At 50.8% G+C, this 14,125-nt stretch overlaps 1 protein-coding gene across 1 annotated transcript in view; it reads right to left on the reverse strand.

Moving 5' to 3' along the window:
- ADCY1 (adenylate cyclase 1) overlaps positions 1-14,125 on the reverse strand; it is a 114,333-nt gene that overhangs the window by 9,681 nt on the left and 90,527 nt on the right. The window contains exons 15-17 of the mRNA XM_065883787.1: positions 4,214-4,330; positions 3,354-3,500; positions 2,627-2,725 (exon numbers count right to left, since the gene is read on the reverse strand). Coding sequence (XP_065739859.1) covers positions 2,627-2,725; positions 3,354-3,500; positions 4,214-4,330 — 363 coding nt within the window. The remainder of the gene's footprint in view (positions 1-2,626; positions 2,726-3,353; positions 3,501-4,213; positions 4,331-14,125) is intronic.

Below are 14,125 nucleotides of genomic sequence, written 5' to 3' on the forward strand. Positions count from 1 at the left end.
TTGACTACCTCCCTTTTGCCAAAACCATACTGTATTGATTACTGCAGCTCTATGGCAAGTCTTGATTTCTGGTGGTGTCAGTCCTCTAACTTTGTCCTGCTTCTGCTATGTTGCGTTGACTACCCTCAGTCTTTTGTCTTTCCATGTAAACTTAGGATCAGTTGGTCAATGTCACATAATAACTTGCTGCACTTTTCATCAGGACTGCATTAAATCTACAGATCAAGTGGGAATCTGACATCTTAATGATACTGAGTTTTCCTATGCAGCAATATGGAGTATCTCTTGACTTATTTAGATCTTTGATCTAAATAAGCACTGGGCCCAGTGCTTTCTGTTTTGGAAGGTTATTAATTACTGGTTCAATTTTTAATATAGATATGGACCTACCCAGATTATCTATTTTTCTTATGTGAGTTTTAGCAGATTGCATCTTTCAAAGAATTGGTCCGTTTCACCTAAGTTACCAAATTTGTGGGCACATAGTTATACTTTTATACCAGTTGGAAATAGTAACTTTTAAAATGTTTGATTTTATAATTGTCTGTAGTTAAGATACAGAGATAAAATAGAAATTTCTATGTTGCTTTTATATCCAGCAAGTTTGGTAAAGTCACTTAAAAATTCTATCAGCTTATATGTAAACATTTTAGCACTGTATATATTCTAAACATGCGAGCAATTTGAAAATGATGGTTTTGTTCCTACTTTTGCAATTCATAACTCTTCTGTTTACTTTTCTTCCCTTATTGGACTGGCCAGGACCTCCAGTGTAGCACCACAGAGTTGTCCACAATATACTTTAACATCTTTTTTTTTTTTTTTTTTTTTTTTGCGCTACGCGGGCCTCTCACTGTTGTAGCCTCTCCCTTTGTGGAGCACAGGCTCCGGACGCACAGGCTCAGCGGCCATGGCTCACGGGCCCAGCCGCTCCGCGGCATGTGGGATCTTCCGGGATCGGGGCACAGACCCGCGTCCCCTGCATCGGCAGGCGGACTCTCAACCACTGCGCCACCAGGGAAGCCCCTTAACATCTTTTAAATGTCCATTGGTTCAGTGGAAATGGCCCTTCTTTTGTTTCTAATATTAGTAATTTGTGTCTTCTCCCTTTTTCTTGGTTAGCATGGCTAGAGATTATCAATTTTATTGATCTTTTCAAAGAGTCAACTTTTGGTTTCATTGATTTTTCTGATTTCTTGTCTTTGATTTCATTGATTTGTGCTCTGATATTTATTATTTCTTTTATTCTGTTGCTTTAGGTTTATACTGCTCTACTTTCTCTACTTTTCTAAGGTGGAAGCTTATTGATTTTGGATTGGTCTTCTTTTCTAATGTATGAATTCAATGACATAAATTTCTCTCTAAGCACTGCTTTTCCTGCACCCCACAAATTTTGATAAGTTATATTTTTATTTTCATTTAGTTCAAAATATTTTTCAACTTCTCTTGAGATTTCTTTTTTTTTTTTAATTTCTCCTTTGTGTCACTTAGAAGTGTACTGCTTCATCTCCAAATATTTTGGAATTTTCCAATTATCTCCTAGCAATAGATTTCTACTTTAATTCCACTCTAGTCTAAGAATATAGTTTGCATTATTTCAATTATTTTAAATTTATTAAGCTGTGTTTTATGGCCCAGAATGTGGCCTATCTTGGTAAATGTCCCATGTGAGCTTCAAAAGAAGTATATTCTGCTGTCCTTGGATGAAGTAGTCTATAGATGTTAATTACATCCAGGTGATTGACGGTGCTGTAGAGTTCAGCTCTCTTTACAGATCTCCAGCCAACTGGATCTACAGATTACTGAGAGCAGGGTAATGAAGTCTCCAACAGAAATAGTGGATTCATCTACTTCTCCTTGCAGTTCTATCAGTTTTCGTCCCCTGTTGTTAAGTGCATAAATATCAGAGATTGTTACGTATTCTTGGAGAATTAACTCCTTTATAATGTACCTCTTCATCCCTGATAATTTCCCTTGATCTGTAATTTGCTTTGTCTGAAATTAAGATAGCTACTTGAGCTTTTAACCGTGCTAGCATGGTATCTCTTTCTATATCCTTTTATTTTTTAATGTATCTGTGACTTTATATTTAAAGTGTGTTTCTTGCAGAAAACCTAGCTGGGTCTTGTTTTTTAGCCACTCTGTTAGTTTCTGTTTTTTCATTGGTGTATTTAGGCCATTCATATTTATGGTGATTATTGATATAGTTAGATTAGCATCTACCATATGTATAACTGCTTTCTATTCATGACACTTTTTTTTTTTTTTTTCACATCTTCCTCTCTTTTTCTGCCTTTTTTATAGGGGCAACCTGAGGACTTTATTCACAGTCCTGAACTGGGAAAGGGGAACACTCAGTGGTGCCAGGCTGCCAGGATGGGGCCCGGGTGGTAGGGAGGGGGCAGGGCTGGAGGTAGTTCTTGCGCCCGGCCTTCCGTGTTGACCTTCCCCAGAAGGTCAACACGGAACTGGCCACTGACAAGACAGCCTGCAGGCTGCTGCCCTAATCCAGTGCAGAGGGCAAACTGAGGCCCACAGTGGGGGGCCTGCCCATGGTCCCTGAGCAGCTGGGGGCAGAGCCGGGGCCCAGCCCCTGAGCAGGGCCCACCTGTCGACCTGTGCTCACCTTGGTCCCGGCCGCGGGCGCCAGCCCCACGGCAGCCATGTAGGTGCTTCCGATGGTCTTGATCTTCTCCAGGTCCTTGTAAAAGTCTCTGTCCATGAGCTTTGTTTGAAACACAAAACTGTTAAACGTTACATAACATCTTATAAAAGTCACGGTGGCGCACGGCCGCCAGGAGCAACCGCAGACAGGTACGTTCTGGAAAGCAGCGAGTCTTCTTCATGTAGGCATGAGACAAGTTCTGGGGCTGAACTGAGAGGCGCAGGCCTCAGGGGCTCCAGCAAAGGTACTTAAAAGAGGCGCCAAGGAGGAGCTATACGGAATACACCCCCGGCCTCCAGCAGCTGAGCTCACAACCACCCAGGGGGCAGACGGGCCCCAGGGAGGGAAGCAGAACTGGCACAGACTGGAAGCCTGGCTCTGGAGGGTGCAGAGGTGCCTGCCCAGTCCCCCCCAACCTGCAGGTGAAGCCTCCCACCTGAGCTCAACATTCACAAGGCAGGGCACAGACGCCAGCACCCGCCCTCCCCATATCCTAAGGCCAATTTCCTTCCTCAACTGTCACGGTTGGTTGGGATTCCCAAGGAGACAAAAGGTACGTGCTCCCCCTGGCCCCGTGCCATCCACAGAGCACGGGCTACATCGGTGGACACAATTCAGGACTCGGTTGGGGGAGGGGCACCAGGATGGCCCAGGCCCAAGGGGGTCAGGACTGTGGGGCGGCCCTTACCTCGTCAAAGTCGGCGATGATCTCGTTGAGGAGGCGCAGACACTCCACGCCCATGTTGTTGCCATCCAGCTCGATGTAGAAGTCGTTGAAGTTGGGGATGGAGGCGAACATGACCCCCACCTGCGAGTACGACTGGTAGTACAGGTCCTGGGGGGTCAAAGGTTGGGTCAGGCACTGAAGAGGCAGGCAGAGCAGCGCTGAGGGCCGGCGCCGGGAGCAGGGCCCGTGGACCAGTCCTGAGGCGTGGCTGCCAGGACGCGCCGGCACCCCGTGCCACACGAGGAGGGGACTCGGAGGAGCTAGGCCCACACGAGGTAAGTCAGCTCACAGGTGGGTGCAGAGCCCCCAGCCCAGCGGGATGAAAACATGAGCCCTGGAGCTATTTCAGGCCAACGCTAGTGAAGCTAAGCCTGGGGGTTTGTGCCTTTAGGACCTAAAAGCCCAGCCTGAGCCTCTTTATTGTTGAGTCCGCTTTCGTAAGCCCTGCCCTATGCTGACTGGGTGATCCCAGAGCTTTACTGCAGTAGGTCGCAGCCACTAGGACGTTCTGAGCAACCCAGACAGCTCTGAGCACAGAGAAGGGAGTGAACCGCCAGCCCTATGGGTGGGTGCGGCAGTTCCTAGGGGGCCACCCAGGACGTGCAGGCCTTGAAACGGCGCTTCCCAACCTCTTGTGCACTTTACTGAAGCCCACTCGCCTTCCCTGTGGGGACAGTGGATGCTGTGCTCTCTCCCAGGATCAAAGGGGAGGGCACGCCAGCTCTGGGCACCTGTCACCCCCATGGCCCAGGGCCCTCAGATGGTCTAGTTCCCACCCTGCCCTTGGGGTGGCCGAGGGGCCTCTCCACCTCGGTGCTCACCATGTTGCGGGGGTTGGACATGAGGAAGTGCTGGGCGACGTGGGCCGGCAGGAGGTTGAAGAGAATCCTCTTGTTGTCCAGCTTCACCCTCTCCATGTCGTCCCTCTCCTCCTCTGCCTGGGGAGTGGTCCTCCGTGAGCCACTGGCCCGCCCACTCACGCTCCCCTGCTCGCTCGACTACCCGCCTGGACCAGACTCTGGACGCTCTTCCCCAATGGGCCCTGACGTCGGGGCATCCACGCTCATCTCTGCATCGTCCAGTTCGAGCAAGAGCCCTGCTTAGTCAGTTTCACCGGACGCCCCACCCTTGACCTCTGATCACCCCGGATATCTGCTCGCGTTCCTCATCTCCGAGCCCCGCCAGGTGATGTCGGATCACCTTGGCCTGCTCTCAGCAGGGATCCTGTTAGGTCAGTTTAGCTGGAAGCCCCCTCACGCCAGATGCCTCCTTTGGGAGTTTCCCATCCACCGCCCCCCACCCTGCCCCTTGGCTACAAAGCCCCACTTGCCGCCCTCTGTTTTGGGTTGAGCCCGCTCTCTCTTCCGCTGCAGTGGTTGGTCCCTACGCCTGACGCAACACTCCCCAAAAATGTCTGCCTTACCCTCTTTAAAGAGAGCTCTGAATCATTACACCTGTAACGCATGCTTCTCTCTGCTATCCAAGCTAAATGCCAAGTATGCCAATGGTCTCCACCAGGCTCATCTCCACGCCCCCTCCAGGGAGTGACTAGATCAACATTAGGGGCCCAGAGGATCCACGCAATTCTGGACTAGCCACCACCCGGTTCAGCTAGAGCTTCCAAAGGACAGGCAATAAGGGGCCTGGCCCCAAATTCCAGGGTCTACCCCCAGCCATCTTCCGGGAACCAGAGGCCTGAAGCAGCCCTCTGTGGGGCATGTGCCCACTCCCAGGACACACCAGGCCTCCAGCAGCCTCCGATGTGCCTCCGGAGCATTGCCGGCCTCACTGGGAATGCCCGAAGCCAGCGGTGGACCCTCCCTAAGCTCCTGTGTCCTCTAGAATCTCCTGGCTTTCAGCAGGACTCACAAGTCTCTGGGCGCTGAGCAAAGCAGAAAGCTGCAGGGGCCGGCAGGGGGGCAGACCAAGTGGAGCAGAGGGTAGAAGCCGGCGGGTCCAACTGGGGGACGTGGCCAAGCAGATGGCAGGTGCGGTACGGGTCCCAGCTGGCTGGCCTCTTAGCTCCAGGGCCCTGAGAGCCTAATGCAACCAGTGGTGATGGCCCCACTCACTGGCCACCATGAGGGCTCAAGAGGTGATGCTGGCAAAGTGCTGAGGGCAGCCTAAGGTCAGGTGCCAGCCCTCAGAAATGGAGGCCACCGGATCACTGTGGGTCACTGTCCCCCACTTCCACATCTGGCACCTGGCCACAGCCAGGGAAGGAGCTCAACTGGGGGGACATTACATCAGCATTACAGGGGCAACAAACCCTTGAATGCAGTGACGATGTCACAGGCATGCCGTGTTGATGGCCTGCGGCCGCCACCAAAACCCACACCATGGAGGGCAGCACACCCTGGTTCAAGTGGCCGGGTACAGAGCTCCAATTACCTCGTCATGAAATGAAACACCCATTCATAGAGGCACCATTCCTACCTATCAAGGGGTTAGGAGGGCATGTGCTAGCTCGTAAGCCTTGAAGAGTGTCACCTATTTTTGGTGGTGTTATTATAATAACAGTTGAAGTGGTCGGCTACACGCTGCTGGATTTCATGCAGTGATTCCACCAGTTAAAAGCAACCATGTGAGACCCCCAAAGGTGGATGTGAGGAGGCCTCAGGCCACAGCTGCCAGGAGGAAGGGGGGCCAGCCAGGAGTCCCAGGCCTCCTCTAGGGCGTTTTCTGGGAAAACACGATGTGTGGTCCACAGGAGCCGTCAGTTAGCAACAAGGCTGATGCACGACAGGTTTCATCCTGCCCCTTAAAGCGGGTAGACATGCTGCAGGTGAGGACAGGAGAAGGAGCCCAGGAGCCCCAGGATCCGGCTCAGACAAGCATGGACCCTGCAGACAGGGCTGTGGCTGTGGACAGCGGCTGAGATGGGTATCAGCAGACACAGCCGTGTGGGGAAGAAAGGCCTCACAAGGGAAACGGGAACCTCTCCTAAGACACATATAATTAATTTCCTGTTAACACGTGTGCACTGACACACAAAAGAAAGTTTTTTGAAAGATGAGGTAAAGAGAAAGTAAATAATATTTTTTAACTAACAGGTGTTTAGAAATTTATTAATGGCACAAAAATTTTTGCTCTCTCCAAACACTTTATGTGTTGAAAAGCTTTCGTTCTAATTTCGGTTTATTTCAATTTATTTACAGCTAACTCAGATTTATGGGTTATCAGATTAGCTCTCTTTCTAAATAATCAACTACTTTTTAATCCATCCACGGATGTGAACGTTTTTGTTGAAATCTGACTGATAAATGTCTATCTTCTTACAAACTAAGCAGAAGAAGTTGGATCGTTATATTTTTCACAAATAAGATGAAAATCCACTGAAGTTCTCTTTTTGTAAGGCTTTCCAACCAGCCAGGAAGTATTGGTAAGACAGAGCTGTGGGTAATATACATTATTCCTGTAAACAAAATCACACGACAGAGACACATCCAACATCCATTTTCAAAATGTTTTCTCGGGCTTCCCTGGTGGCGCAGCGGTTGAGAGTCTGCCTGCCGACGCAGGGGACACGGGTTCGTGCCCCGGTCCGGGAAGATCCCACGTGCCGCGGAGCGGCTGGGCCCGTGAGCCATGGCCGCTGAGCCTGCGCGTCCGGAGCCTGTGCTCCGCAACGGGAGAGGCCACAGCAGTGAGAGGCCCGCGTACCGCCAAAAAAAAAAAAAAAGTTTTTTCTACAGCATAGTTTCCTTAGTTATCAAAGGGGAAGAGGATGGGGGATAAATTAGGAGTTTGGGATTAACATATACACAGTACTATATATAAAATAGATAACCAACCTGAAACTAATACAACATGGTAAATCAACTATACTTCAACAAAATAATTAAAAATTAAAGAATTAAATTAAAAAAGCACGTTCCCTCTCACGTGTCAAAAATCTGACCCCTGACTCTATAGGACAGATTATGGGAGCTTACCTTCCAGAAATTAATTACCAGGGGACACTTACAGACAGCTACACGGCATCTCAGAAGGGCACCCAGCCTGGGATCACTATCTTTTGGTAAACAGAACAGAGCAAAACAAAAAATAGCACAACCAAAAAAAAAAAAAAATAGCACAACCTGACAACTCCCGGCAGATGACCGGTGAGCCGCTGTGCCCTGTGACTCTTGGTGTGACCCCTATGAGGTGCTGTGAAGCTTTCGGTCTAACCAGCCGGACGAGCAGACCCTGACCCAGCAGCTGGAGTTAAGGACAGCTCGCTAAAAATGAGCAAGTGAGTGAGGGTGGCACCGGCCTCGCTATGCCTGGGCAGTGATGTCCCTGCCTGCGTCCTAGAAGTGACATCTGGCCAGAGTGAGATCAACCCAGCCAGCTCATTCTTCAACGAGGAAAGCACGTTTCTTAATTTTCAGATTCGCTCAACTATAAACGGAACTTCTGATGTTGTTACACAGTGTTCCGCAGAGAAACAGAAACAATAGGGCAGATATAGATATACAGGAAGAGATTTATGAGGAGGAGTTGGCTCTCGTGATTATGGAGGCTGAGAAGTCCCACCATCTGCTGTCTGCAAACTGGAGACCCAGAAGACCTGGTGGTGTAACTCCTGAAGGTCTGAGAACCGGGGTGCTGAGGGCAGAGACGATGTCCCAGATCGTGCAGTCAGGCGAGAGGGGCTCCAATTCTCCCTTCCTCCACCTTTCTGTTCTATTCAGGCCTCCCTCAATGGATTGGATGAGGCCCACCACATTGGGAGGGGGAATCTGTTCTACTGAACCCAATTCAAATGCTAATCTCATCTAGAGATACCCTTCCAGACGTATGCAGAAAAACCTTTGGCCAAATAACTAGGCACCTCGTGATCCAGCCAAGTTCACACAGAAGCTAACCATCATGGTGTCTTCTTCCAAAACCCCACTGTGCTATCTCACTTGCCTTCTGGGGTACACACACCCCCTCTTCGGGACACCCAGGCTCTGAGAACCACCTCCTCCTGGGGAAGCACCGAAAGGGAAAGGGCCTTTCCAAAGCACACAGAGAAGCTGAGACAGAGGGTCATCAGTCCCCAGGTGAGAAGGACTTCATCTCTAACTCTTGAACTGAATCATTCCTAGTTGCCTCCCTTTGATAATTTAGTCTCACTTGAGGAAAAGGCACTCTGTGAGACATGTGCATCAACAACTGCATCAGCTGGGCAGGTGATCAATGATGGTGCTTGTCTCCATAGAGGAGCGGCTGCCCTGCGGAGGGGACAAGTGTGGAGATTCAGGGTGGACCAGGCTGGTCAGGTCACACGGGGCACAGGCATCCAGAGAAGCCCCCAACCCACTGTCAAGAGGGTGAAACACGAGGGGAGGTGGGGTCAGAGGAACAGAGATAAAGATGATAGCAGACTTATCATTAAAAGCAACGCCAGACGAAAGGTGGCGGAACATCTTTAACGCACTGAGCAGAAAAAAAAGATCATGAACTCAGAATCCTATACCCAGCAAAAGTATCTCTCAACCACAAAGGCAAAATGAAGAATTTTTCAGACACGCAAGAGGTGAAAGAATTCATTACCAACAGACTTGCAAGAAACATTAAAGTGGGTCCTTCAGGCAGAAGGAAGATGACAACAGACAGAAGCCTGGATCTGCAGAGAGGAATGAAAAGCACCAGAAAGCGTAACTATGTGAGTAAACAAAAAATACTCTTTCTCATTATAACATACCTTTAAAATAGACTTTAATGTTTATGATGGAAATCATAATATATTTGGGGGGTTATAATATATGTACAAATAAAATCTATGATGATGTCAATGGCAAAATCCCTAGGATGGAAGAAACCGATGTACATACTGCTGCTGTGGTTCCTATACTGTATGTGAGGTCGTATAATACCACTTGAAGACAAGCTATGATAAGTATCCATTAAAAAAATACAACAAAGAGTTAGAGCTAATAAGAAAAGAGGGAGATCAAGTGGAATAATAGAAATATTTAATTAACCTAAAATAGAAAAAGAGGAAAATGAAAGCAAAGCACAGATGGGACAAATAGGAAACAGCAACATGGAAGATTAAAGATTAGAATCCAACCACATCAATAATCACATTAATTGTAAATGGAACAGCTCGATTAAAAGGCAAGATCCAATTGTACGTTGCTTATATGAAATCCACTTTAAATAAAAAGATACAAATAGGTTAAAAGTAAAATGATGGAAAAACATATAACAAGAGAGCTGGATTACCTATATTAATATCAGACAAAGCAGACTGCAGAGCCAAGCATATTACCTGGAAAAAGAAGGTCTTTTTTTTAGGGATCGATATTTATTTGGAGTTTTTGGTTTTAGCCCACAGGTATACAATAGCATCTTTTTTTTTTTTTTTTTTTTGCAGTACGCGGGCCTCTCACTGTTGTGGCCTCTCCCGTTGCGGAGCACAGCCTCCGGAAGCGCAGGCCCAGCGGCCATGGCTCAAGGGCCCAGCCAATCTGCGGCATGTGGGATCTTCCCAGATCGGGGCACGAACCCATGTGCCCTGCATCGGCAGGTGGACTCTCAACCACTGCGCCACCAGGGGAGCCCGAAGAGCGTCTTTTTGTTGATCAGAGGGAAAAGGTTTCAATTTATCAAGAGGACATAATCCTAAATATTTATGCACCTAATAACAGATCATCAAAATACATAAAACAAAAACTGATAGAACTGCAACAAGTTCTATCCACAGTTGTAGTTAGAAATTCCAACACCATTCTCTCAAAACTTGATAGAATGACAAGAGAGAAAATCAGAACCTGACTTAACTGACATATATAAAACACCATCCAACAGCAACAGAACCTCTCCCTAGCTAACTCCTCCAAAATCTCCAAGACTCTATCAGGTGTTATATTTATAGGCTAATGTCACCAACTTGGGGGCCCGGTCAGGCCGTGGGCCTGTCACACGTGTGGAGAAAGGAGGCCTGGGAAGTGACTGGAGAAGGAGCTGCAGCAGGCCTCAGCTCAGCCCAGCCACTGGGAACTCCACGTCTGAGCTCCCCCCGGCCACCGAGTGCTGAGAATGGCCACTGCACAAGTGGGAATTTCCGTCCGAATAGGCACTCATTGTAGACAGAGAAATTTTTATCATAATCAAAATTATAAGTGTCACCATGATTATCTTAAAATATCATTATCATATATCATCTTATCATATCATATGATAATGACATCACATCATATCATTATATTATTTTTTTCAAAGAAAAAAATCACTGGAGCAAAGGCATTCCGCTAGTTCCAGATTAAGAGGTTGAGGAAGTCGTCAGGAAGGAAAAGCCCATCAGTTTATTTAGGTTTCTAGAACCAGCTGGGTCTCAATAAATAATTAACCCACTGAGTCTTTGGTCTGGCAATTTTGCAACAGTTCGAGGCACTCTGATGTGCCTCTACAGGACATGCTGAAATATCCAGGGGGCAAATGGGCAAAGTCTAGAAATTTCCTTGTTTTGCTGCGTTTACAGGAAAGCGAGGCGTTTCTCGTTACACATCGTTAGAAAAATATGTCAGTGTGTTCCATGTAGGCAATCCTTCCCCCGTGACACAGAGGTTCTCTCCTGCACCAGACTCCCCGGAAAGCGCTCTTCACAGTGGGGCCGGGTGTGCAAGGGGTATCGCTGGCAGAGGACCCCAGGACAGGGTCAACCACTGGACTTAGTTAACATTTAAGGGGACACCAATGCCAAGAACAGCTCTTGCCAATCCAGACGAGAGAACCTGCCTGCCTGCCTGGGGGAAGGGGTCCCCGGCTGGGGGAGCCGACAGCCGGGGCCTCAATCCCACTCTCTGAGCGTGAGGTCCAGAACGGGCACCCAGTCAACGAGTGGGAAACCCCATCTCCCACACCCGCAAGCCGGTCCAGCTCTTCCTGGACCGTTCTTCCCTAGCTCTGAGTAGCTACTCCTAACTGAAAGATCTTAAACCAGAGGGCCCAGTGGACGGCGAGCAGACACATCTCGGGGACCAGCCTGCCCGGTCACCCTGGATACCCGGCCGGAGCCGGACAGACCAAGTTCAGCGGCACAGCCCACCACGAAGAGGCCGTCCTCCCTTACCTGGCGCGGCTCTGGCAAACTGCAGCAGCCACGTGCCCTTTCCAGGAATGGTGTGTGCCGGCCTCTTCCCCTGGCGTCTGCGCTGACCCAGGACCCACCCAGAGGGCTCTGCCTACAGGCCCCCTGGCCGCTGGCTTCTGGCCGGGCTCGGCCAGTGGGAACATCAGTAGGGGCTGCGGGGGAGGCAGGAGAGCGTGGCTGGGTCCCTCCCAGCATGGTCACTGTGGGCTGGCTGTGTCCCTTGGCTGAAGGTCGTGAATCCTGTCTGGTGGCCCAAAATGTCCCAGGTTCTGAGGACCCCTTCCACTGTGGTGCCCTGGGCACTGCACCAGCCTGGGGTTGTCCTATCCCTGCCCCACCTTTCAGATGGTCCAAGTGCCATTAGCTCTCTTGACCTCATTGGTCTGGAGCGTGCCCTCTGCCCTCTGCCCAGACTGAGTGCTACGTGCCTGAGACCACACCCACCTCTACCGCAACCCCCGCGCCTGATGGACAACCATGCCGGGGCTCTACAGGGCCACTTCCAAGTTGCCCCCTGGAGGCCCCTGGGACTGTGGGGTCCCCATCCCGGGGTGCCTCCCCCTGCCCCTGCTCCATCACACTCCATGGCCAGGCCACCTTCCAGAGACAGGGATGGGATCCTGCCACCCTGGCTTTGGGGCCAGCAGTCAGCCCTGCCCACAGAGAACGGGGGGCTCTGACCCCTCAATGGTCTCCCCGCCACCCTTACCCCCGGGGTCTCCGTGAAGTTCCCCCTCCTGGCACACACCTTGTCCCCTTTCCTCAACACCAGCCCCTCACCCTTCCACGGTTGAGTCTCAAGCGTCCAAGAGGCCCAGAGAAGCCCAGGCTCTTCCCAGAAGCCTGGCTGGGCATCGTGTGCACATGTCGGTGGGGCTGCAGCCTCGATCTGGCACCGGTGAAGGCGGCCGCCTGAGCGCCCCAAGGAGCGGGGTGAGCCAGAATCAGGTGGATTCCCACCCTTACGCCCTCACCAGGGGCCCTGCCCAAGCTGCACAGGAACTGGGGCCAGTGCTCTCCAGAGAGCTCACCTGGGGGGTCCCTGCCCGTGGAGAGGGAGCCAGGGGGCTCAGATCTCTGCGGCCCCCTGCCCACCTGGAATCCAGGTATGGGGTGAAGACAGGGCTGGGCCACAGGCCCCTGCGAATCAGGGGTCTGTCCCAGCAAGGGCTGGCTCAGGGCTCCCACTGGCCGCACACAGGGAGTCAGTGTGTCCAGAACAGGCACTGACTTAAGAGTACAGGCTGAAGAATAAAGAAACAGGCAAACCCACAGGGACAGAAAGTAGATGAGTGGTGGCTCAGGGCTGGGGGGTGGCTAGAAATGGGGAGCGACCGCTAATGGTTATGGGGGTTCCTTGGGCAGCATAAAAATGTACTAAAACTGACTGTGGTGTTGTCTGCACGATGCTGTGAATATACTGAAAGCCACTGAATTGTATACTTTAGATGGGTGCGTGAACCACGTGGGATGTGAATTACACCTCAGCAACGCTGCTGTATACAAAGGAATAAATAAGCCATGCTTTTCACCTAGCACATCCGTGTGTGCACAGATACACACACACACACACACACACACACACACACGCACATTTTCTTTCTTTTGTTTACCCAGAATAATGGAATGATTCTTCATGATCTTGAATACAACCTGCCCTGGTGTGCAGACAGCAACCTGTTTAAGTAGCATCTGTCTTTTCCAGGTTAATTAAACTAGAGGGTGAACAGCAGTTTCCACTGGAGCGGCCGCTGCCTTCCGCCCCCATCACAGCCAGCCCTCCCATCCCCCCTCCCTGCCCCTCCTTCCCACAGGGAGAACACCCAGCAGTGGCTCCGGAGAGAGCCCAGTGGGGCCTACAGCCTGTCAGATGTAACACAGTGTCTGCACCTATTGTGCGCCAAGCCTGCTGGGAAGGGAAGTGTAATTATTCCTCACTGCAATGGCTAATGCATGTGTCAACTTGACTGGGCCACAGGGCGCCCGGATGGCTGGTGAGCATCGCTTCTGAGTGTGTCTGAAGGAGAGATTAGCTCTGAACAGCTGGACTGCGGGAGGAGGTCGCCCGCTCCAACGTGGGTGGGCATCATCCAATCCCCTGGGGCCTGAAGAGAAGAAAATAGCAGAGGAGGGGCACTCCGCTCTCAGCCTGAGCTGGGGCGTCCATCTTCCCCCTCCCTCGGACATCAGCACTCCCGGTTTCTGACCTTGGGACCCAGACTGGACTACGTACACCCCAGCACTCCTGTTCTCTCACGGCAGGTGGCAGACGGCGGGACGTGTCAGTCTCCGTAACCTCACAGGCCAATCCCGGGAATAAATCTCCTCTCTGCAGAAGCCAACCAATATACTCCCACACGGGATTAGGGTCCTCACTCCATTCTACTGCGGACAAGGGACCCCAGGTGGAGTTGTGGGATTCCCGAGGAGGACCACTTAACTCTAGGCCCACCTCCTGCCCACCCGACACAGCTGACCAGCGAGGGCCTCAGCCACTGACCTCCTGCCTCTTCCACCGCAGGACACAGACAGGCGTCATCCGTCTTCCTGAAGCAAGGGTGTGGGCAGGCAGAAAAAAAAGGAGCCTGGGCCCCCCAGCAGGGGGGAGAGTGTGGGGTGACAGCGGGGTGCACCCAGACACCTGGCTCAGAGCCACGTGGCT

The sequence above is a fragment of the Phocoena phocoena genome, chromosome 9 (genome assembly GCF_963924675.1).
Source record: "Phocoena phocoena chromosome 9, mPhoPho1.1, whole genome shotgun sequence".
Classification (NCBI taxonomy): domain Eukaryota; kingdom Metazoa; phylum Chordata; class Mammalia; order Artiodactyla; family Phocoenidae; genus Phocoena; species Phocoena phocoena.